Source organism: Rattus norvegicus, chromosome 17 (genome assembly GCF_036323735.1).
Source record: "Rattus norvegicus strain BN/NHsdMcwi chromosome 17, GRCr8, whole genome shotgun sequence".
Taxonomy (NCBI): domain Eukaryota; kingdom Metazoa; phylum Chordata; class Mammalia; order Rodentia; family Muridae; genus Rattus; species Rattus norvegicus.
The window spans coordinates 93,268,511-93,293,383 of NC_086035.1; the positions used below are offsets into that span (position 1 = coordinate 93,268,511).

Consider the following 24,873-nt stretch of genomic DNA (forward strand, 5'->3'; position numbering starts at 1 on the left):
ATATATATTTCCTGTCCTACATGTAGATACCTATGATGAAGTGCAATTTATAAATTAAGCACAGTAAAAGATAAATAATAATTGACAAAGCAATTGTGGCAATGTGCTTTAATAAAAGTTATTTAAATTTTATGAGTTATTTCTTGAATTTCTTTTACTGTAGTAACTAACAGTAGGCAACCAAAATCACAGAAAGTGAAATGTGGAAAAGGGGGACTGGGGACTATTGTATCTTGTTTTATAAATGTCTAAGTTTATTCCATTTTGAAGGCCCATTTTTATCATCCAGTACAGTTCTTCATGTATTAGAAATCTTTGTTAGCATGCAAATATTTTCTTTGTAACAGTCCCCTCCCCTCCCCTCCTCCTCTCCCTCTCCTTCCCTCCTTTCTTCTCTCCTCTTCTCTCCTCTCTCTCTTCCTGCCTCCCTTCCTCCCTCCCTCCCTCCCTCCCTCCCTTCTTCCTTCTTTTATTTTTTTTTAAAGATAGGGTTTCAATAGGCAGTCCATGCCTGCCCTAATTCTCCATTCACCTTTCTTGGCTTACCCAATACCAGAGTTACAGAGGTGTGTGCTATTGTGCCTGGCTGCCTTTTCATTTTTTAAGTGTTTTCCTGTTGTTCCTAAGTGCTAGGAATCAAACCCAGGGCCTCTTGAATGTTAGGCAAGCACTAAACCGCTGAGCTCTACCCCCCAGCCTTAACAGTGCCTTCAGAAAATAGAGTTCTCTTTTGCAGTGGTACTTTCTATTCTAAAATTTTACGTCTTGCAACCCTAAAGTTGTATTATATTCTCCTACTTTAAAAGCTATTTTAATTCATGCATTTATTTAATTTTAATGTAGTGCTGGGGCTTATGAATACAAGATAAGCACCCTACCTAGAGAGCAGTAGAGAGCAGTAGAGAGCAGCCTTCCTAACCTTTCAGTCTTGTTTTTACCTTATATCTGTGACCTACTTCGAATTACTATTTGGGTAGAGTGTGAGGTAGATGGTAAAGTTCTTACACTTTTCTTTGACACATACTCAAATTTTACAGAGTCTTTCTTTTTTAGAGCCTTTTCTTTCCTAGGTGAAAGTACTGGTGATGTTGGAAACATAATGCTACTGGACTTCCTGATCCGTTCACTACTCTGTTGTCTGTACTCTCACTAACACTCACTGACTTGGCTACTGTGTTTTTTTAATCAAAGTAAATCCAGAGGACCAGCAAGATGGTTTGATGGATCAAAGTCCTTGCCACCAAGCCTAATGACCTGAATTCAACCCTTAGATCAAACATGGTGGAAGACTAGAACTGGCTATGCAAGTCATCTTCTGATCTCCACATGTGTGCCATAGCATAAGTACCACCACCCAAATAAATAAATAAATAAATAAATAAATAAATAAATAAATAAATAAATAGTTTTTAAAAAAGTACATTCAGCGATCCCCAGCTCCGAAAAAAAGAACCAAAAAAAAAAAAAAAAAGTACATTCAGAAATCAGGTCATGTAAGTTCTCTAATTTTATTCTATCTCCTCAGCAGTGCCCGTTCTGTGTCCTTTGGATTTCCACATAAATTTTATTCAGTTTGTCATTTCTGTAACAATACCCAGTGTGCTTTCACTTGGGATGGTGTTGAATCTGTAAATCAACTTGGAAAAAATTTACACTTTTGATTTCTACAAGTCCATGAAGATGGTATAAATCTATTAATTTGGGTTTCTTTCTGATTCCCCTGAAGTGTTATGTTTTCAATATAGAGATCATGTACATTTTTTTGTTAAGTCAATTTAAATATTTTATTCCCTTTTAATATTATTGAAAATGTTACTTAAAATTTATTTTTCGTTTGTTGCTTATAGAAATAGAGCTGCATATCTTGAATATTGATGCCATATCTTGTGCTTTTGTTAAATTCATTTATTAGATCTCTAATTTTTTCTGTAAACTAAGGACTTTTTGTGTTAGCAACTATGTCATTTGTATATAATGACAGTTTAGTTCTTTTTGAGTGTTTTTTCTTTTATTTTATTGTATATTTTCTTTATTTATATTTTAAATGTTACCTCCTTTCCTAGTTTCCCCTCTGGAAACCCCCTGTCCCATCCCTCCTCCATCTGCTTCTATGAGGGTGCTCCCCAACCTACCCCACTCCCTCCCGCCTCTCCACCCTGGCATCCCCCTACACTGGGGCATCAAGCCTTCACAGGATCAATGGCCTCTCCTCCTATTGATGCCCAGGAAGGCCATCCTCTGCTACATATGCGGTTGGAGCCACAGTACTTTGGTTGGTGGTTTAGTCCCTGGGAGCTCTGGGGGGTCTGGTTGGTTGATATTGTTATTCTTATGGGGTTGCAAATCCCTTCCGCTCCTTTCTCTAACTCCTCCATTGGGGATTCCATTCTCAGTCCATTGGTTATCTGCGAGCATCCACCTCTGTATTTGTTAGGCTCTGGCACAGCCTCTCAGGACACAGCTATATCAGTTTTTTATACCTTAATTTTTTTTGAATTGTCTTCTACATAGAGGCAGATGAAAATGGTGGATAAGAGTGGACTTATAGCTTTGACTGTAACCTAAGGGGAAGTACCAATGTTTTCATTGAGTGTGGTTTGAGTTTCTTAGTTGCCTCTGATCAGAATGAGGATATTTTCTCCTGTTCTCAGTTCACTGAGAGTTTATAGCCTTAATGGATGCTGAGTTATAGCACATGCTTTTTCTACATCTGTTGAGATTATCATTACTTTTCCTTTTAATTTTTTAGTGTGGGTGAAGTACACAGATGGTTTACTGTTAAACTGTGTTTAGATTTCTATGATAAGCCCCATTTGTTAATGATTTATTCTGTATAATCATTTTAATCTATTAAATAAGCTATTCATTTTAAATGGCAAAAGATCTTTTTAATGGTTAATGTCGATAGATTTTAATTTTATATTCATATATGCAATACATACATACATATGTACATACATACAAGGTAGGACCTAATTGGATTCTACCCACTCTGAGGGCCTGACATGTTTTTATTCTCTATGTGAGTAATTTGCTAATTGGTGGCCTTTGAGACCCTTGACTTCATTTAATAAGGACAGATTGCTTCCTTCATACTTTTAGGTGAATCTGGTAGTATTTCCATTTTCTAAAATAGAGTTTCATACAAGTCTATATTGTATGTTGAATATATTCCCCCACATTTCCTCCACCCTTCTTTTTTCTCTCCTCCTACGGTGTTTCTTAATAGTACAATTTTCTTTGAAATATGGGTTTCATATGAATCTTACTGGGTTTACCTCAGTATCACTAAAGCTGTGTCTGTATCTGTTTTTGAGACAAACTTTTCTGTAATGTGAGTATATAAAACCTGTTGGAAAAGCTTATAAGTGATTCTTAGAAGTAATTTTGTCTAGATGATAGTACTTGGTCACCTACTTAAAGTCTTCCTGATGCTTTAACAAACAGTGTTGTGTACATTTAGCAACCATTCTCTGCTGAGGGAGAGTGGTGGAGAGAGGACTGTCTGGGAACACCTGCATCCTGAAGGTCAAATCTGCTGTCACTGAACTGTTTTGATATAGTCCTTGTAACTAGACTAAAACTAGTTTATGATTTTCTTTAAAAAAAAAGAGTTATTAAAAGAAAGAGAAAATTTGTGGCAGAGATCTTATATGATGCACAAATCCTGAAATATTTACTATCTGATCACATACAAAAACAAGTTTTCAGTTCCTGGTCAATTCAAGAACTAGCAATATAATGTCTGGCATCAGTGGAAAACCAATATACAAGGTTTGACAAGGTTGTGTTGTAGCTCAGAGGGAGAGTGCAGGCTTAGAAGTACTAGACCTTTGGTATTTACAGAACCACTCAACTCTAAAACCTCTTTACAAACGTTCTAAAAGCTGGTTGAGAATAAAAGTTTTTATTTATATAAAAAAAGTAGAAGAACCAGTAGTATTTTTAGTGAGATCTACACAAAACCACTACAAGTACAAATCTTCATTGTTATTTCTATTTGATACCTTGTTTTATTATTGTTTTTTCCCTTGTGACAGGGTTTCTCCATGTAGTTCTAGCTGCCTTGAGACTTGCTATATAGACCAGGCTGGCCTTGAATTAGAGATCCTCTCACCTTTGCCTCCCAAGTGCTGATTAAAGGCATATGTCACCATGACTAGAAATATCTTGTTTTGAAGAAATGCAATAGTCAAATGGAATTTTAAAGTATAGTTACAGCTTTGAGCATGATGGCACTATCAATAATTCTAGCACATAGAACACAAATATAGGAGGATTACTGAGTTCAAGACCATCTTAGTGAGTTTGAAATCAAATCTGAGTTGTATAGTAAAGCCTTGTCTACCACAAACAAGCAGACAAACATAACAACATAATTAGAGAAGAAAAAAAACACCATTTTATACAGAAATGAAAACAACCATTGGGAAATCTTTTTAGCAAAGCTAAAAAAAAAAAAAAACCAAAACAATAACAACCCAAACCAAACAAAACAATACAGACTTGTGATTGATTCCATTAGCTCTGTAGCTATACAGTCAGGGAATGGGGGAAAAAAAGATTAGATAATCCTAATGAAGAAACATTATTATGTGTACAGTACATATATATTAGAATAAAAATCTTAGAGAAGAAATAAAGATGCTGTTAAGATACGTTTTAACATTTGGAGAGTTAAGTCTAATTAGTATGCCAGGACACGCATTTGTAACACCATGAATAACTACAGTGATTTTGCATTGGTTTCTGGCTGTCATCCATGTTTCTTGCTGTGTCAGACATTCCATGACAAAGTCTCCACTGGCACCTACCTTTGAGCTTCCAGACATGTCTAGGCTGGGATCTCAGCCTTTCGGTGACTCGCTTGTTCTTCTTCCTCCTGTCACTACGGCTACTGAGGGCTATATGGAAACAGCTGTGCCCAGTACCTGGGAAGTACTTGTAACACGCTTCTTCAATTCAATTCAGAAAGGAACACCTCAGTGAGAACGATTTCATTATTTATTGTTGCTAGGGGAAAGATTTAAAGGCATGATCTAAGTATTAAGTAAGGGAAAGTGTGATATAAACTCATTCCTACATGTTAAGTCATGGAAAAGGCTTGGAATGACTCTGTGCATGTCATACATGGGTGTGGCATGTGTGGATCTGGTATTAAGGAAAAACCCTTATTTCTCGATATTATAGCTATTGTGCGTACTTAGGATTTGGAGAGATAGAATTAGGATTTCATTTGAAATAACTGTAAGCCTACTTTTCCAGATTACCATCAAATACAAGAAAAATATTTATGAATATGTGGAGTTTCTTTTAAAGGATAAAAAACAAACAAACAAGCAGAAAAACAAAGTAAGACTATATGGTACTTTAAAAAGTAATTAGAATCAGGCCAATGAGATGGCTCTGGTTAAAGTTGATTGCAAGAGAAGTGTGTGCAAGGTTTGATTCCCCAGAACTCATTCATGTAAAGGAAGGAGCAAAATTACTCCATACATCTAAGCATACACTATGGTATATGCACAGACAAAAACGCATACAATAACATTATTATTAGGGCAAGCTACCCCAATAATGAGTTGTGTTAGAAATACAGTAGTTGTAGGAAATGAAATACTGTTTCATTAAGCTGCCAGTGAGTCCCTTCTCTCCCTCTGGGACTGCTCTAGCACAGCAGGTCAAACCCTGAAGATCTGTACTTGCTCCTGTCTCATCCTTTTCAAGGATTTGTGGTCTATAAGTCTGTATAGTAAACTGAGGGAAACAGGAGCCTCACAGAACAGATTTTGCTGGAGCTGGGCTTTGCATGGTGGTTCCAGACCATGTTGAGCAGCAGGTGGTGCCCCACCTACGTGTGTGTTCACACAGCAGTGATGTTTGCCAGTGTACTGTTATAGAGCAAGAACTCACTCACCAGGACAGTTTGTATGTTCCGTTTGAATGGTGTGAGGCTGTCAACTAAAGACAGATTTCGACAACTCTGAGGGATTAAAGTGCTAAAAAGTGATTTACTTTAAGACTAGGAATCTTTCACTCCTTTGACTCTTCAGCCTGCTGAAACTGGTCACTCCATCAAAGCTGTGATTGTGAATGTTATCAGCTCCCTCCAGCTGCTTAAGGCTTTTCAGCCATCTTACTCAGCTCAGAAAGGCCAGCTTGAATCCTGTTGAATGCCTTTCTTTTCATTGGTCTCTTCTGTAGCATCTCTGACTTAAGATCTTTGTAACAGTCTGTTTGTTAATCTTCTCAACAGGCTTTCTTCAGCACTGCCCACCCTTACTTCCTTGAAGACTCTTGGAGCTCTGAATCCCACTGTCATCAGTTCTCTCATCATTCTGCTTGCTCCCTAGAAACCCTCACTTACGTCCCAGGCATCCATCCAAGTGATTTTCACAGCTTAAGTAGACAGATTGTATTAGGGAGTGCTACCTCAATAACGAGTTGTGTTATATATTTATATATATGTATATTACATGTGACATATAATTATACATAATTATAATTAAATAATTATATATGTAATATAATAACAACATTGCCTCCATTTAGACACATTAGGTTCTCAGATTGCATATGTCTAAAAAATGCATCTGAGACAGTGAGATGGCTCAGCAGATAAAGGCATTCACTACTAAGTCTAATATCACATGCATTATACATATAATTAAAAAATGTCAATCCATCATTTAACTTAGTGTCTCTCTTAGATTTTTCTGTCATGGTGGAAATATTATCGGCACCTAGTTACCTAAGCCAGAAACCTGTGAGGAGTAGTTTCCCCACTTGTACAACATTGAAAATTAACTTTGAGACATTTCAGTTCTACATTATAGTTTCTCATATGTCTCTGTGTCTATTTGTTGTGGGGTCACTTAGTTATCATTGTGACCCTGCTGCTAGCATTGGCTGTTCCTACTTACCCCAGTCCTGCCTATCAAATCTCGTCTCATCTAACTCCCTTCCCCAAGGAATGGTGTGAGGAGGAATAATTCCTGGCTTACCTGTTCATTAAATACTGGACCTCTCATGTGTCAGGTGTCCCAGGAATAGCTGTAGAGTTGCAGTACTCCTTCAACATTTCTGATGATTGCTCTTCTTTTCTGAACTCCTAAACTGAATTACATTTCCATACTGGAATTTAGTTCAATCCTGGGGAATTAACTGCTATATGCCTTCTATTTTCTGTTGTGTGTATGTAATTTATGATCCAAATAAAGAGACCTTTTCCAACATGGACCATTTACTTCAAAAAGAACTATAGAGTGTACAATCAATATATTTATCCTCACTGATACATTTTTCATATGTATTATTAATGTTGCTTTCTCTTTTAAAAATTGTTTTTTATTTTTTGTATTTAACTACAGGAAGACTTAAATTTTGTAGTAACTGTCTTATTAGTTACTGGCTTATAGGCTTTAGTTTTTTATTTTTACTTAACAAGTCCATGTTTTTATGGGTGAGGAATTCTTGCAATGTTCGTGGTGTCACTAACAGCTCTTCTTGGAGTGTTAGCGAGAATGTGCTAAATACCATCACATGATCTTACATTCTTTTGTGGTTGGAAATGCTTATAAATTGAAAAGAATCCACAGTTTGACTTGGACTTAAAATAGGTTAATTTGATCTTCAATTTTCAAATGTACCCTTCTTTTTTAATGAAAAGTTTTGGTTTTGGTTCAGTTAAATATGGAACATTAGGAATTAGTGTGTCTTGGGTTCTTAGAACATGAAAGATGTGTGTTTCCGACACAGGCCCTGACATGCAGAGAAGAACTCCTGACTCTGCTTCTGTCTCTCCTTCCCTTGGTGTGGAAGATACCTGTCCAGGAACATCAGGCAACAGGTATGTCCTTTTCACAGGTCACTTGAATTGTCAAGTCCCGTTGGGAAAAGAAGTTCATTCCCAATGCTACTTTTGCCTGATTCGTTATTGCAGCTTCAGATGTAGAGCAATAGATACCACAGTGATATTTTAAAAAATCCATTAGGCAAGTACATTTTTATTTCTTCTGGTAATATCGAAACCATGGTGCTTCTTAGAGGCTTATACAAATGGCAAATGCAAAATACATGAAGAAGCAGAGTACTTATAGGAAAATTGGAGGTGAAGAATTTAAAGGAACAAATTAAAGCTCTTTGCTGAAGGACTGCTGTCACCAGTGCTCTAAAAGGGACTTCTAAGGAATTTTCTTTAGTTCAATTTTTCTAATTTTGCTTTTGAAGGATAAATTTGAAGTCATATGTTATTTCAAGGCTAAATAGAATTATGAGGTAAATAGTTAATTTTAATTTTGGGGTTCTTGTTTTGTTTTGTTTTGGTTTTAGTTTTGGTTTTGGTTTTGGTTTTTTTGATGCATGGTTTCTCTGTGTATCCCTGGCTGTCCTGGAACTTGCTCTGTAGACTAGACTGGCCTTGAACTCAGAGATCTGTCTGCCTCTGCCTCCCAAGTGCTGAGATTAAGGGCATTTGCCAACACTGCTCAGTTTTAATTTCTGATTTTGATAACTATACATGTATAAGCAAATGAACCTTTAAGTCCTTCAGTGGAAAGATAACAGTTTTATCCTGGTTTTCCCCTGAAGTTCAGACTCTCCTGGGTTAAAAATTGTCTTCCTGTGTTTTATTTTTTTTTGCTTATACTTTAGTGCATATCTGACATAGAGCTCTTTCTATTGATTATTTTATTTATTTATATTTCAAATGTTATCTCCCTTTACGGTACACCCTCCAAAAGCCCCCACCCCATCCTCATTTCTCTTCCCCCCTAAGATGGTGCTCCCACACACACCCATTCACTCCCATCTCACTCCTCTAGAATCTCCTTTCTCTGGGGCATCAAGCCTCTATGGGACCAAACACATCCCCTCCTATTGAGGACAGACAAGGCAGTCAGACGGTCCAGCCTATGTATGCTCTTTGGTTGGTGGCTTAGTCCCTGGGAGCTCTGAGTGGTCTGGTTAATTGAAATTGTTATCTTTCCTATGGGGTTGCAATTCTCTTAAGCTCCTTCAGTTCTTCCCCTTATTCTTCCATAGGGATCCCTGAGCTCAGTCCAAGGTTGACTTCTGCTCACACTTATCCTTTAACTCTCAATTCCCTGTAGTATTTAACCTGGTGTTAACCCTAGTCTTGATATGAATATTTACTATATACTATATGATTTTGAATTCATATGGGTGAATATTGAAGTTCTGAGATATTATAGATTCCTCTCCGTCTTAATTATAGCATCACTAAAGGTTTCTAAATGGTGAGCACAGAAGGTGGATAATTCAGTCTCATATTTTGAAATCAGAATGCAATCTATAGGTTCAACTTAGGTCACTTTTCTAATTCTTTTCCTTGCTATTCTCAAAATCAGTCTGTATCCCCTGAGCTAATGCCACCTGGGATTGAGAGTTAAAAGGATAATTGTGGGCAGAAGTGACCCAGAGATGCAACTAGGGAAAGTAGCCTTACAGGAAAATCATGGCAGGCCAGACTCACTCAAATGGGTTGTGAGTCGTTTGCCTGTATGTGTTGAGTTTGACTGTTACCGACCTAAGTTTTCTGTCTTTATTTCATTAGATTTTAACCTGCCATTGTCATCTGATATAATCCTGACCAAAGAAAAGAACTCAAATTTGCAAAAATCAACTCAGGGAAAATTATATTTAGAAGGAAGTGCTCCAGCTAGTCAAGTTTCTGCAAAAGTAAACCTTTTTCGAAAAATCAGGCGACAGCGTAAAAGTACCCATCGCTATTCTGTAAGAGATGCAAGAAAGACTCAGCTCTCAACCTCTGACTCCGAAGGCAACTCAGATGAGAAAAATACAGTTGTGCGTAAACACAGGAGGTTCCACACGCTGCCACGGCTCTTGACAGAGTCTCCTAAGGAAGACCACTTTGTAGCCAAACTTGACCCCTCTGCAACCAAAGAACAGGTCCTTTCTGACACCATGTCTTTGGAAAACTCCAGAGAAGTCATTCTGAGACAGGATTCAAATGGGGACATACTAAGTGAGCCAGCTGCCTTGTCTATTCTCAGTAACATGAATAATTCTCCCTTTGACTTGTGTCATGTTTTGTTATCTCTATTGGAAAAAGTTTGTAAGTTTGACATTGCTTTGAATCATAATTCTTCCCTAGCACTCAGTGTAGTACCCACACTGACTGAGTTCCTAGCAGGCTTTGGGGACTGCTGTAACCAGAGTGACACTTTGGAAAGACAACTGGTTTCTGCAGGTTGGACCGAAGAGCCGGTAGCTTTGGTTCAACGGATGCTCTTTCGCACTGTGCTGCATCTTATGTCAGTAGACGTTAGCACTGCAGAGGCAATGCCAGAAAGTCTTAGGAAAAATCTGACTGAATTGCTTAGGGCAGCTTTAAAAATTAGAGCTTGCTTGGAAAAGCAGCCTGACCCTTTCTCACCGAGACAAAAGAAAACACTACAGGAGATCCAGGAGGGCTTTGTATTTTCCAAGTATCTCCATAGAGCCCTTCTTCTACCTGAGCTTCTGGAAGGAGTGCTACAGCTCCTCATCTCTTGTCTTCAGAGTGCAGCTTCAAATCCCTTTTACTTCAGTCAAGCCATGGATTTAGTTCAAGAATTTATCCAGCACCAGGGATTTAATCTGTTTGAAACAGCAGTTCTTCAGATGGAGTGGCTGCTTTCAAGGGATGCTGTTCCTTCAGAGGCCGCAGAACATTTGAAAGCCCTGATAAACAGTGTAATAAAAATAATGAGTACTGTCAAAAAAGTTAAATCTGAGCAACTTCATCATTCCATGTGCACAAGGAAAAGGCACCGGCGTTGTGAGTATTCCCACTTCATGCAGCACCACCGAGATCTCTCAGGTCTCCTGGTTTCAGCTTTTAAAAATCAGCTTTCTGAAAGCCCTTTTGAAGAGACTGCTGAGGGAGATGTGCAGTATCCAGAACGGTGCTGCTGCATCGCAGTGTGCGCTCACCAGTGCTTGCGCTTGCTCCAGCAGGTTTCTCTGCAAACCACATGTATCCAGATCCTATCAGGTGTACACAGTGTTGGAATCTGTTGTTGTATGGATCCTAAATCTGTGATTGTCCCTTTACTCCATGCTTTTAAATTGCCAGCACTGAAAAATTTTCAGCAGCATATACTGAATGTCCTTAGCAAACTCCTTTTGGATCAGTTAGGAGGAGCAGAGATATCACAGCAAATTAAAAAAGCCGCTTGCAACATCTGTACTGTGGACTCTGACCAACTGGCTAAGTTAGGGGAGACACTGCAAGGCACCTTGTGTGGTGCTGGTCCTTCCTGTGGCTTGCCCAGTCCTTCTTACAGATTTCAAGGGATCCTGCCAAGCAGCGGGTCTGAAGACTTCTTGTGGAAATGGGATGCTTTAGAGGCTTACCAGAACTTTATCTTTCAAGAAGACAGATTACATAACACTCAGATTGCAAGTCACATTTGCAATTTAATCCAGAAAGGCAATGTAATTGTTCAGTGGAAATTGTATAATTATATCTTTAATCCTGTGCTCCAAAGAGGAGTTGAATTAGTACATCATTGTCAACAGCTAAGCATTACTTCAGCTCAGACTCATATGTCTAGCCAACTGAAACAATATTTGCCTCAGGAAGTGCTTCAAATTTATTTAAAAACTCTGCCCATCCTACTTAAATCCAGGTTTGTATGTGTGCATATGTTTTACAGTTGAATGAATGCTTTTGAACATGGGATAAAAGCATGTGTATTTGAATGTCTAACCTCCAGGGCCTCACTCACAGTATAGTCATAATAACTGTATTGCTATCAAGGACTTTAGTTTGTGAACAAAGAAAGCACCCTTCCCATGTTATTTTTTAAACATTTTTAAAATTTACTTTTCTGGGGGTAGTTAGAAAAGAGAGACTAGAGACATTGATTTTTAACTTCTCAGTGGGAGGAAAAATGAATTTCTGGTTGTATTTCTGAAGGAAAGAAATGTGTGAGACAAAGATATCTAAGCGAAAAGGCCAGTTCAAATAAATTGTTTTTTATTTACAATGTACATAGTGTATTATAACCCATTAAAACATTTATAAAGATCATGTTAGAAGAGAAAAAGAGAATGTAATATTTTATGAGTAACACATAAGGCTTAAAGTAGTATTCATGTAGTTCTGACCATGTAAAATTTACACATATGTGAAATATTTAGTTTCTGAGTTAGTGGCATTAAGAAGATAAATTCTTAAATGCTATAGTTATATTTAATTACCCAGACAAAGTAGAAAATACAGATAAGCAAAAAGAAAGTTTAAATTGTATATTATCAATGAATTTTCCAAATTTTGTGATTGTTAAGTTTGGGAAACTTCAAAATGATTGTATAAGTAAAGCTTGCTTTTAGTAGGTAGAATAACTGTTTAGATGACTGCAGGTATCATATTAAAATATTGTAAACTATAACCCATCACTACTGTCTTCATGGGTAGTATTCTTTGGGTCATTTTAAAACTGACATTGAGGGTTGGGGATTTAGCTCAGTGGTAGAGCGCTTGCCTAGCAAGTGCAAGGCCCTGGGTTCGGTCCCCAGCTCCGAAAAAAAAAAAAAAAAAGAATAAAAAAAAAAGAATAAAAAAAAAAAAAAACCTGACATTGAATCTACTAAGCTATGCTTATCTTTCATATCTGTGCTGTTGACTTTGACAGTTCACCAAATTAGAAGAGAACCATAGGGAAACTTGTGTGGTGCTAAAGCCTCCCATGACAGAATATCCTCTGAAGATTTTCAGCTCTGAAGTTTGGTTTTTTCCTTTCATAGAGTGTAGGTATAAGACAAACGGGAAGACCTGAGCAGGGGGTTAGACAACCAAGGCAGCAAGTGAAGGAAATGTATGCCTGGCCTCCTGGTAATAATTATGATATTTAGAATTTCTATGAAATTTATTATTTAAGATAAAATTCCTTCTTTTAATGTGAGCTGTATATAAATATTTCTTCTTAAATAATGCCAGAGCTGTATATGAGCAGGTAGGTGCTATTAGAAAGTAACTTGAGATCTTGATCAGTATCTTAGACCTACTCAAAGAGGGAATCAGAGTAGGTAGTATTCAATATATAAATCACTCACAGCAATGGCATGTTTACATAGCATATGTACCTATGATAAATGTTTCACTATGTCATGTAAAAATATTTTTTTCCTATCTCTCACAGGGTAATAAGAGATTTGTTTTTAAGTTGTAATGGAGTAAATCAAATAATTGAATTAAATTACTTAGATGGGATTCGAAGTCATTCTCTGAAAGCATTTGAAACTCTGATTGTCAGCCTAGGGGAACAACAGAAACGTGCTGCAGTTCCAGGCGTCGATGGGTTAGACATCCAGCAGGAGTTGTCATCCTTAAGTGTGGGTCCTTCTCTCCACAAGCAGCAAGCTTCTACAGATTCTCCTTGCAGTCTCAGGAAATTTTATGCCAGCCTCAGAGACACTGATCCAAAAAAACGGAAGACTGTTCACCAGGATGCTCACATAAACACCATAAACCTCTTCCTCTGTGTGGCTTTTCTATGTGTCAGTAAAGAAGCGGACTCTGATAGGGAGTCTGCCAATGAGTCAGAAGATACTTCTGGCTATGACAGTACTGCCAGTGAGCCATTAAGTCACATGCTGCCACGTCTGTCACTTGAGAATGTTGTCTTACCTTCCCCTGAATGTTTGCACCACGCAGCAGACATTTGGTCCATGTGTCGTTGGATCTACATGTTGAACTCAGTCTTCCAGAAACAATTTCACAGACTTGGTGGTTTCCAAGTGTGCCATGAGTTAATATTTATGATAATCCAAAAACTGTTCAGAAGTCATACAGAGGATCAAGGAAGAAGGCAGGGAGAAATGAGTGTAAACAAAAACCAAGGGTTAATGAGAATATCTCAACCTGAGATGATATTGAAGGAAGATGTATCATCTTCAACAGCACCAGAACCAGGATTTCTGAAAAAGAGTGCTGACAGAGTGAGTGAATTAGAGTCACAGCATATGCTTCCCACAAGTGCAGAGCAGATTTTGGCTACTAAATCCATTCCGGGGGAAGCAAAGACATTTATGAATCAAGAAAGTGAGACCTGTCTCCAGAGCATAAGACTTTTGGAGTCTCTCCTGGCCATTTGTCTTCACAGTGCCAGAGCCAGTCAACAGAAGATGGAATTAGAGCTGCCTTCTCAGGTGATACTTTGTACTAGTCCGTCTCTTGTAACGTATATGTGTATTATATGTATTACATATACATATAATAATATATAATATGCATGTTCTAACTTAACACTGTCAATTTATTTTGCCACATATTTTATTTTCAAGTATTAATTATATATACAACTGGAACTCATAATGACAGTTTTATGTATGTAGTATATTTATATCAACTTATCCTCCTTGCCTTCTCTTCCCTCCCACTCATCCCCTTCCTCAACCCAGCTAGTTCACTTTTCATTTTCATATTTGTTGTTGTTCTTTGGGGTGTGTGTGTATGTGTGTGTGTGTGTGTGTGTGTGTGTGTGTGTGTGTGTGTGTGTGTGTGTGTGTGTATAAAACCCACTACATTTTATTAGGGCTTCTTGTAAGATCCTGGATGAAGAATTATTTACCAGAGCAAGAGTTCCTTGACATTGGTTATATCACAGGAACAAAAATCTTTCCCTTCCCCAGTAACCATTAACACCTTATAGATTCTGAGAGGACTGGGGCCTCAGGAGCGCTTCTCCCTTGCTACAATTATCTGCCTATTAAATCCACAGGGAAAGGAGGGGCCTCATGGACCCTCTCCCCTCCCATTTGCCACATACTTAGAAAGCTCTTTTGTGCTTAGCAGAATACCAAGTATGGCGGATACAAAGGGACACACAGTTCCTACTCTAAAGAAGCTTACTGTTTAATTTTCTGCAAAAGCCCCCTTAGGATAGTTTGTGAATTCAATGTTAAATGAGTATTTCAAGTTATTTTGTTTTAGAATTTAGAAGTTCACAATCTTGGTGGTACTCTTGGGTACTCTGCCCATATTTTCTGACATTCGTTTATGGCTTTGTTGTAGTTACCATCTAGTGTGGTTACCTATTTGTTTTACATTTTAGACTTGGATTTCCTTAAAGGAAAAGTAAGTTGTTGTTGTTGTTGTTTAGCCACTGTTATAGAGAGCTATAATAGCTTCATTCAAAGAACAGAACTAAAGTCAAAGAAAAAAATAATGAGAACTGCTTAGAATCTTAGAAAATCTTTAAGAATAAGGAATTTGTAAACTTTAGAGATAATTAAAATTCTAAAGTTTCAAAGAATGACTTTGTACGAATTTTAAGATTTATTTATTTTTTATTTTAAGTGTATGAGATTTTTTGCCTGGATATATATCTGTATACTATGTGTGCAAAAGTGCCTTGGGAGGTCAGAAAAGAGGGCATTGGATTCCATGGAACTGCAGTTAGAGACAGTTGTGAGCTGCCATATAGGTGTTGGAAATGGAATCTTGGTCCTCTGCAAGGACCTTTAACCATTGAGCCATCTCCCCAGCCTCCAAAAAGTGGATTCATTTTTCAGTGTAGTGCTGGCTGTTCTGGAACTTGCTCTGTATATCAGGCTGGCCTGAACTCAGAGATCCACCTGACTTTGCCTCTTGTGTGCTAGGATTAAAGGCCTGTATCACCACGACCCAGTTAAGAGTGGATTTTTTAATGATTAAAGCCCAATATTTTTATAAAGAAAAATTAAACATTTTTAAAAAATTTTTATTGGTTATCTTATTTATTTATACTTCAGATGTTATCCGCCTTCCCATTTTTCCCTCCACAAGCCCCCTATCCTCTCCTCCCTCCCCTCTGCCTCTATGAGGGTGCTCCTCTACCTGCCTCAGTGCCCTACCATTCCCCTATTCTGGGTCTTTGAGCCTCCACAGGACCAAGGGGCTCCCCTCCCAGTGATGCCAGATAAGACAATCCTCTGCTACATATCCAAGTGGAGCCATGGGTTCCCCATATGTAGTCTTTGGTTGGTGGTTTAGTCCTTGGGAGCTCAGGGGGGTCTAGTTAGTTGATATTTTTATTCTTCCTATGGGGTTGCAAATCTCTTCAGCTCTTACAGTTCTTGCCCTAATTTCAAACAGTACATTGTTTGGATAAGAACTCAAGTTTTTGCAGTCAGTTTACCTTCATATCACTTACAAATATATGAACTCTTTTCCTGCTTGTTGTAATCCTGTCACTTTTAAAAAGTATGTTATTGATATTCTTGGTCTTTCATTTTATCTTAGAGCTTGTCTCTGGAAAATATATTGTGTGAACTGAGGGACCACCTTTCCCAGTCAAAGGTGGCAGAAACAGAATTAGCAAAGCCTTTATTTGATGCCCTGCTTCGAGTAGCCCTGGGGAATCATTCAGCAGATTTGGATCCTGGTGATACTGTGACTGAAAAGGTATGAATCCATGTGTTGTGTTCTTAGGTATGATTAGCAGAAACTGGAGCATGTGGGGTGGGGCCAGGGCATCGACTTAAATCACAGGGACATGAATTTTGATTAGGTGAGTTCCTTGGCTGATTCATTTCTCCATCATCTGGAAGGGATAGTAAATATTTCATTGATTGTCCTGCTTCAAAGAAAAGCAGTTAGTCTAACCTGGAAATTTTTTGACAGTTGTTCCCAGAAAGACAAGATATATTAAGGTTTGATAATCTTACTGATAATCTTTTTTCCCTAAAACATTTCAGTTTAGAAAATTTCAAATCTGAACAGAAACAATGTCATCCCCAGCCCATGCCAGCCACTTCTATAGTTGACTCCTCAGTATGAATATTCTCCTCCTCTCCCTTCCACATGTTTTTCTTTATTGAAGTATTTTTAAAGGAAATCCTGGTTTGTAGCAGCTGATAATGTCTTAAATGATGACTCAGAAACACTGATATTTAGATATCTTGTCTGGTCCAGTATTGGTACAGCTGATATTTCCAGAACTCTCTACTGTCTTTAGTTTTAAATTGCTCAACAAAAATGACTAATACTCATTAAGAAGGCAGCATTAGGAAACTTTGAGTTCTTTTAACATTTTTTTAAAGTACCTATTTTTAATTTTTTTCTCCTGAAACTCATTTCTCTGAAACTTAAAAAGTTTTCCTGAAAACTTTCCTGTTATGCTTCTTTTAGTTTGGGGTAACTATTATGAATTTTGTTCTTTACATAACTTCTCTTTCTTTTGGTCTAGTAATATATTTGGTATTTGATGGTATTTTGCCATAATAACCTGTTATTGTTTCTCATACCTTTAAATCTTACTGAAGTATTTTTCTCTTTGTTGTTGAATCAAATGGCAGACTATCACAAATTAAATCATCTACTTTATGTTAACTTTCATTACTATTGCAGTGATAAAGTACTCTGAGCTTTTTAAAACTCAGGCGAATATCCTAAGATAAATGTGTCAGTAACACTTTTATGAGGAACAGACATTAGACAGGAAGTTGATGCTGCAACTCTGATTTCTGATGTCCTTACATGTATACAGTTATACTCTGAAATTTTATTTCCTTTGGAAAATTGTTATAGCTTTTTCAATTATCTAGTTTATGAAGCATTTAATTTAAAAATGCTTTTAGGAAAATGTTCCAATCAACAATATATGAAGATAATGTATAATTCTTAGGATTAATTTCCAAATAACATAATACTGCTTGGTTATGATTTTCAGTCATTCTATGTTGAGTACCTAGAATGAAAGTTCCTGAGTAAATTTATTTTTCAGAGAATCAAAGTGACTATTTTTTTTCTCTGCTATAGCCATTTGATCTGAATTATCTGAAAGAGTTTGGGAAATTTTGCTTAGTCAAATTTATGTTTTTCAGTGAGTACTAATTACTAAGACTTTTTGAGACTGTTCTTAAGTTGACTTTTGAGCAATAAGTATTCTGTTAACTGAAAGAAAGAGTCATTTCTCCAGTGTTGCCTTTGAATTACACTGGCCTTGTAGAGTCATCCCTCTGAAGAATTGTTGTCCCAGCCTGGAGATTTTTCAGAAGAAACCGAGGATTCTCAGTGTTGTAATTTGAAACTTCTGGGTGAGGAAGAAGGTTATGAAGCAGATAGTGAAAGCAATCCTGAGGATGGTGAGACCCAAGATGATGGTAAGATGTCTCTGATGCCTGTGGTTAGATTGCCAGTCAAACTGTAAATTATCAAAATGGTTCATCTTGCCCGTACATTGTGACCTTATAGTTTCAAAAACTGCATTGTGTTATCATTTGTTTTGTCATCACAACAAATCTAGCAATTGAATATGTAATGTCTAGAGTGAGGTCAAGATGAGGAAGATAACCTAAAGCCCCAGGTATGATTGATCCCTTGCAGTGTAAAGAGAAAACAAAACAAAACCCTGCTGTAAAACAAGTAGATGCCCAGGAATAAGAATGAGGGAGAAAGTTTCTCTTTTATATTCATTCCTTCAGAAAGAAAGGAGATACCCAGAAGTAGATACTACAAGGACAAGCAGGTGATGAGTCTACCAGTCAATGGCTGGTCAGGGAAACTCTTTGTGAAGACGTGTTAGGTATATGGGACTCTCACTGTCAGTGACATCCCATGGGAGATACAGCAGGTTCCTCTGTCATTTCTGTAACCTAGCCTGTTCTTAGGATGGAATCGTGTTGCAAGTGGTCCTTTGTGCAGCCTGTCTCAGGTTGGATAGAATGTAAATGATAGTCTGCTTGTTTGGTTTTTTTAAAATAATTTTATTTTTCTTGGATATTTTATGTATTTACATTTCAAATGTTCTCCCCTTTCCCTCACTCTCCCACACTCCCTTCTCTCTACCCCTGCTTCTATGAGGATGCTTTCATTCCCACCCATCCACTCCAACCCCAATGCGCTGGCTTCTGCATTGGGGAAGGAAGCCTTCACAGGACCAACAAGGGCTTTTCCTCCCATTGATGTTGGACAAGGCCATCCTCTGCCACATATGTGGCTGGAGTCATGGGTCTCTGCATGTGTACTCATTGGTTGGTGGTTTAGTCCCTGTTTGCTTGTTTTATGTCAACTTGACACAGGCTGTCATTTGGGAAGAGGGAACCTCAGTTGAGGAATTGCCTCCATCAGATTGGCCTGCGGGCAAGCCTGTCATGCATTTTTTTATTTAGTGATGTGGGTACTGGGGTCAGCTCACTGTGGGTGCTGCTCTTGGGCAGGTAGTCCTGGGATATATAAGAAAACAGGCTATAGAAACTATGGGGAGCAAGCCAGTAAGCAGCACTCCTCTATGGCTTCTGCTTCAGTTCCTGCTTTCAAGTTCTGACCTTGACTTCCTCAGTGATAAAATAAACCCTTCCCAAGTTTTTTTTTATAGTGGTATTTTTATTACAGTAATAGAAACCTTAACTCAGACAGATTATTTGAGCCACAAGATTTTTTTTTCTTTTTTTTCAGAGCTGGGGATCGAACCCAGGGCCTCTACCACTGAGCTAAATCCCCAACCCCGAGCCACAAGATTTTTACGAAGGCTCTATATTTTCAGATCCTAGCCTTGGACTTTCCCAGCACTGTTAGTTTAAGTTTACAGTAGTTTATTCTCTCAAGAATTTGATTTTCTCTTTTGTGTGGAGGGAATGGGAATAATCACTTAGAGTTGAAAGGTGTCTGCTTTTTGAAAAAATATTGGTTTAATAGTAGTTTTATCATAACCTAGATATAATCTACAAAGGAAGATTTCCTTTGTGTGCTTTGTTTTTTGATTGTTTTGTTTTGTTTTTGAGGTCTCACCATGTAGCTCTAGAACTCACTATGTAGACCAAGCTGGCCTCCAACCCATAGAGATCCAGCTATTGTACATCCCCAGTACTGAGACTAGAGGCACATACCACTATGATAGGCTTTTCTCCTTACTTTTTAAGCTTTAGTTTATTTGTTATTATTTTTGTGTGAATATACATGGTATGGGTGACAATCACATTATGCCATGTTGAATGCTTGGTCAAAGGACAACTTTGTAGAGTCAGTTCTCTCCTTCTACCTATACATGGTTTCTAGGGGCCAAACTCAGGTTGTAGCTAAGGCTTGCATGGTGAGCGCCTTTACCCACTGAGTCATCTCACCTGTGGGTAAGATCTTATTTTTTGAAACAGAGTCTTTCCTGAACCTGGAGCCTGCTGATTCTGTTAAGCTGGCTAGCCGGTGAGTTCCAGGGAGTCACTTGTCCTAGGCCTGGTATTACTGATTCTTGGCACAGAGCACAGCTTTTTGTATGGGTGCTAAGACTCCGAACTGAGGTTCTCATGCTTGGGCAGCAAGCACTTTCCTCCCAGCCCTTGTATGAACATTTTTCAGAGCACAGCAGATCATTTTAAGGTCAGTCAGTAAGACAGTCAGAGTGGACAGTGTTTAGACTTCAACAAATCAAGTTTACTATTACCACAAAAATAGGGACAGATAAAAGAAGTTTTATTCTTATTTAGCTATTTTGGGGCAAGAAAGTTTGAGATAAGATTTTCCAGTTGCATTAAAAGAATGTGTTAAATTTATATCACATTTATGAAAATTTCTATTGGTAGCATTTGTGGTTTCATTGAAGAACAAGGTTACGTTCAAAATTAAACTACCCATAAGACTTCATTGTTCAAGCCTTAATGATAATGTTGCAAGGAAAGGCTTTGTGAGCATCTTTATAGAAGTAGGACTGTTTTCTTTGAATGTTCTAAGTGACAAGTTAGGGTTGAAATATTCATACTGGGGAATAAAAACATTCTTTATCTTTCCTTTGTCAGGAGTAGAATTACCTGAAGCAGAAGGTTTCAGTGGATCAATTGTTCCAAACAACTTACTTGAAAGCCTCACTCATGGGGAAATAATATACCCTGAGATTTGCATTCTGGGATTAAATTTGCTTTCTGGTAGCAAAGCTAAACTTGATGTGCTTGCTCATGTGTTTGAGAGCTTTCTGAAAATTGCCAGGCAGAAGGAAAAAAACATTTCTCTGCTCATGCAACAGGTAAGGATGAACTAAGTTGAATCAGTCCTTACCACACTCATGTTCCAGTTATTCATCTTCTTACATTTAGCACAGCATGGTATGAAAATTATTTGAGATGACTTCTTGTCTTTTTTATGCCTTCAGTGTGTTTTCACTTTCAAGTGACTTTTTGAAATCTTCTAATCCTATATTTCTTGAATAAGTAGCATAAAATTAATATTGTCATTAGCTAAACAGTAATGTATCCTGAGACCAGTTCTTTTTTTTTTTTTTTTTTTTTTGGTTCTTTTTTTCGGAGCTGGGGACCGAACCCAGGGCCTTGCGCTTCCTAGGTAAGCGCTCTACCACTGAGCTAAATCCCCAGCCCCCTGAGACCAGTTCTTAAAACTTGTATTTAATCCTACAATAGCATTCTTTCCAGTCATTTAAACACTCTCTCTCTCTCTCTCTCTCTCTCTCTCTCTCTCTCTCTCACACACACACACACACACACACACACACACACACACACACACACACACACACACACGTGCACATGTAGGCTCTTATGAAATAATTTAAATGAATTATGCTTGTATGAAATGAAATGTTTTAATTTTTATGTTTCACTCTTTAATCTTCAGGGAACTGTGAAAATCCTTCTAGGAGGGTTCTTGAATGTTTTAACACAAACTAACTCTGATTTCCAAGGTGAGTTGAATCTGGTTTAAGGAAATAACTTTGTAATTCTTGTGATGTGGTGTGAAGAATTAATGACTATGTCTTCCACTGCTCCTTGGTTTCCAAACTGTTTTTATGTGTATCATTCTATTTGTTCCTCATGCTCGCTCAGGAAAAGATATTGAGGGGCAAACTGTCGATTCTGAGGCCTGCAGTGAGTGTTCAGTAGCTTTGTGAGGACGGTAACCTGCTGTAAACACTACACTGCTGCTGCATCTGGTGTTCTCTCCTCTTCTTGGGTCTTTCTCAGGCATTTGAGAAGTTTGTGATGGAAGTGAATGTGATTACTGCCCACAGTAGATCTAAACTATAGTTGAGGGTTAAGAATAGTTTATGTGAAATTTTAATTTGAGTTTGTGTGGTGCTTCCTTCCCCCAAGTTAATTTTAGTTCTTGTCAGGAATACCCAAGTAGTGTTAAGTCCTCTAGAGGAGGCCATATCAAAGGCTGTGTCTTATTATAAGGGATGTTAGTTTTAATCATTTCAGGTAAAGATGGTCTATAGGTTTTTCTCTGTTACAATTTGCAAGTATCTTATGGGTGGCAACTTGAAAGTGTGTAAATATCACTTTTCTCAAATTTTAGCCCACAGTTTTTAGCATCTATTGGTGATCATCCATGAAAAGGATAGTACTGTAATATTTGCTAAATAGTGATTTTGTACTTCTGACATTCTTTGCACATTTATGAATTGGGATTGTACTATAAGGAAAAGGTTTCTTCCCTCCATTTACTTACATAATGCATGAATATATTGTACCTATGTTACACTCTTTTATAACAGTTTTTCATTGCAAACATTTAATGCTTGTAGGACACAAACCTCTGTTAGCACATTATTAGTTTCTAACACTCATAACTTTCAATTTTCCCTAAGGCGTTACCTAATATCCCTTTCTTGTTCCTAAAGAGCCCTTCCCTTCCAGGTTACACTACAATTAATTGTCATATTTCTTTGCTTTTGTTGCTGTGCCTTATTTCTCAGACCTGGGGAAGACTAATCTATGTTCACAAAGATTTATTATTTCTAAAACTTATTTCTTCTCTCCATATTCTTTGCTCTTTGTTTTCTTGCATTTGAGTTATAGAACTGGGCTTTGAAAGTTGATCTTCCCATGTGTCTTATCTCATATACTTCTAATGTGCTACATTGAGGGAGACTTTAAGTTTTATTCGACAGGGGCTGGAGAGAGAGCTCAGTGGTTAAGAGCACTCACTTCTTTTCTGAAGGTCTTGAGTTCAATTCCCAGCAACCACATGGCAGCTCACAACTGTCTTCTTCTAGCCTTCTAGTATGCAGATGTACATGTGTACAAAATACCAATATACATAAAATAAATAAATAAATAAACACACTTGTCAAAACATTTAAAAGCAATTATATCCCAACATTTTATTCAGCTTTTAAATTATGGCAGCTGCCCAATGTCTTAGTTCCTTTTCTGTTGCTGTGACAAAATACCATGACTAAGGCAATTTATAGAAAAAAGGCATTTAATGGGGGCTTACAGTTTCTAAGGGTGAAACCATGGCTGTCATGACAGGGAGCATGGCAGTAGGCAGGCAGGCATGGCCCTAGAGCAGTAGCCAAAAGCTTAAATGTGATCCATAATCAAGAGGCAAGGGAGAAAGAGAGAGAGAGAGAGAGAGAGAGAGAGAGAGAGAGAGAGAGAGAGAGAGAGAGAGAGAGAGAGAGAGAGAGTGAGTTAACTGGGAAAGGTATGGGATATTGAAATCTCAAAGCCCACCCCAGTGACATGCCTCTTCCAAGAAGGCCACAACTCCTAATCCTTCTCAAACAGTTCCATCTAGCATATGACTGTAGCAGGGCCATTCTCATTGAAACCACCACACCTATTTTATAGTTATATGTACTTTTGCTTGATTATTTTCTGTTTTTTAAAATTATTATTTGTATGTGTCCATTTGCACATTCACATCAAAACCTGTCAATTTTGAACTTTAAAAAAAAATCTAAGCAGATTTTGGTTGTGCTACTTTTTTTTTAAACCTTTAAGAAACTTACATTAATTACCTGCAAGGTGAAGTCCATGCTACCTTGTGGTCTCAGAAACGCTTTCTCTTAAGCTGTTCTGTCTGCTCATTGCCTTTATGAAATAGGTTACTTAAAAGGGGTTTCTAGTCTTAAACCTCCAGTTTCTTTAGATGCATCTCTTGTTTTACAGCAGTATTGTTTTAGCCATGTCTGAACTGGGGAGAATAATTTATGGTATTTGTTTTGGAGTGAGGAGCAGCTGAAACATACATGTACAAATGTACTTGAAACACTGTAAAAGGACCTATAAATAATAAGTACTTTAAAGAATTCTTATGAATTAGCATACCATTGCTTTTATTTTATGCTAAACTCTTCAGTAGATGCAAGAAAATGATCAAACAAAACAGCTTGTGATATTTATATAATATTTGCTACTTTATATCTGTCATTTAATTTCCATATAAGATGTAGTTATAATCTAAACAAATGCTGTTTTATTATTGTTAGTTCATTTTCCTTTAGTTATTTTTTTATTTCTTCAGGAATTTTTATGATTACTCATTCTGTTGTTTATAATCACTTAATATATGACTATAGTTTTTATTTCTTTCAATGAAATTTGATTATTACCTTCCTTTAATTTTTTTTTCTTTTTAAAATTTAGCATGCCAGAGAGTATTGGTGGATCTCTTGGTATCTTTGATGAGTTCAAGAATGTCCTCAGAAGACTTAACCCTTCTTTTGAGAATATTTCTGGAGAAATCTCCTTGTACAGTAAATATGCTAGAAATTTTATATTTTCATTAATTCCTTAATATAATGTATTTTCACTAATTTGTAGACCATAAGCTCTTGCTGTTGTAATTACTATTTAGTCAGTACCATGTTTTATGTCTGACATATTCAGTTACAGTATCTGTATGTGTCTTAACCATTTTACTGTGATTTGGACTAACTAGATGCCTTTAGCCCTATGTCAACTCTAACCTTTGTGCTTGAGAAATGCTGTGATTTTAACTACTAAAAAAAATTTAAGTATAAATCGCAACAAACATCCCAGATTTTTCCTTTCTGAGTTACTATCTGTTCTTTAGTTGAGTATTCTACTTCCCATTGCTGTAGTTTAATGTCTCTTAGCAGGGAACCCATTTTTATAATGTAGTTTTGATTGGAAGAATCCACAAATTAATCACAAAACATTGAGGCTGTG

General features: G+C 37.3%; 1 protein-coding gene across 6 annotated transcripts in view; it reads left to right on the forward strand.

The window, feature by feature from the left end:
• Lyst (lysosomal trafficking regulator) overlaps window positions 1–24,873 on the forward strand; it is a 202,142-nt gene that overhangs the window by 43,002 nt on the left and 134,267 nt on the right. For 5 of the 6 annotated variants that reach the window (XM_063276778.1, XM_063276775.1, NM_053518.2 and 2 more), the window contains 8 exons: window positions 7,756–7,846; window positions 9,572–11,651; window positions 13,167–14,175; window positions 16,250–16,411; window positions 17,958–18,111; window positions 20,740–20,963; window positions 21,569–21,635; window positions 24,328–24,437. In XM_063276778.1, coding sequence (XP_063132848.1) covers window positions 7,756–7,846; window positions 9,572–11,651; window positions 13,167–14,175; window positions 16,250–16,411; window positions 17,958–18,111; window positions 20,740–20,963; window positions 21,569–21,635; window positions 24,328–24,437 — 3,897 coding nt within the window. The remainder of the gene's footprint in view (window positions 1–7,755; window positions 7,847–9,571; window positions 11,652–13,166; window positions 14,176–16,249; window positions 16,412–17,957; window positions 18,112–20,739; window positions 20,964–21,568; window positions 21,636–24,327; window positions 24,438–24,873) is intronic. The other variant, XM_063276781.1, reaches the window with a different exon arrangement.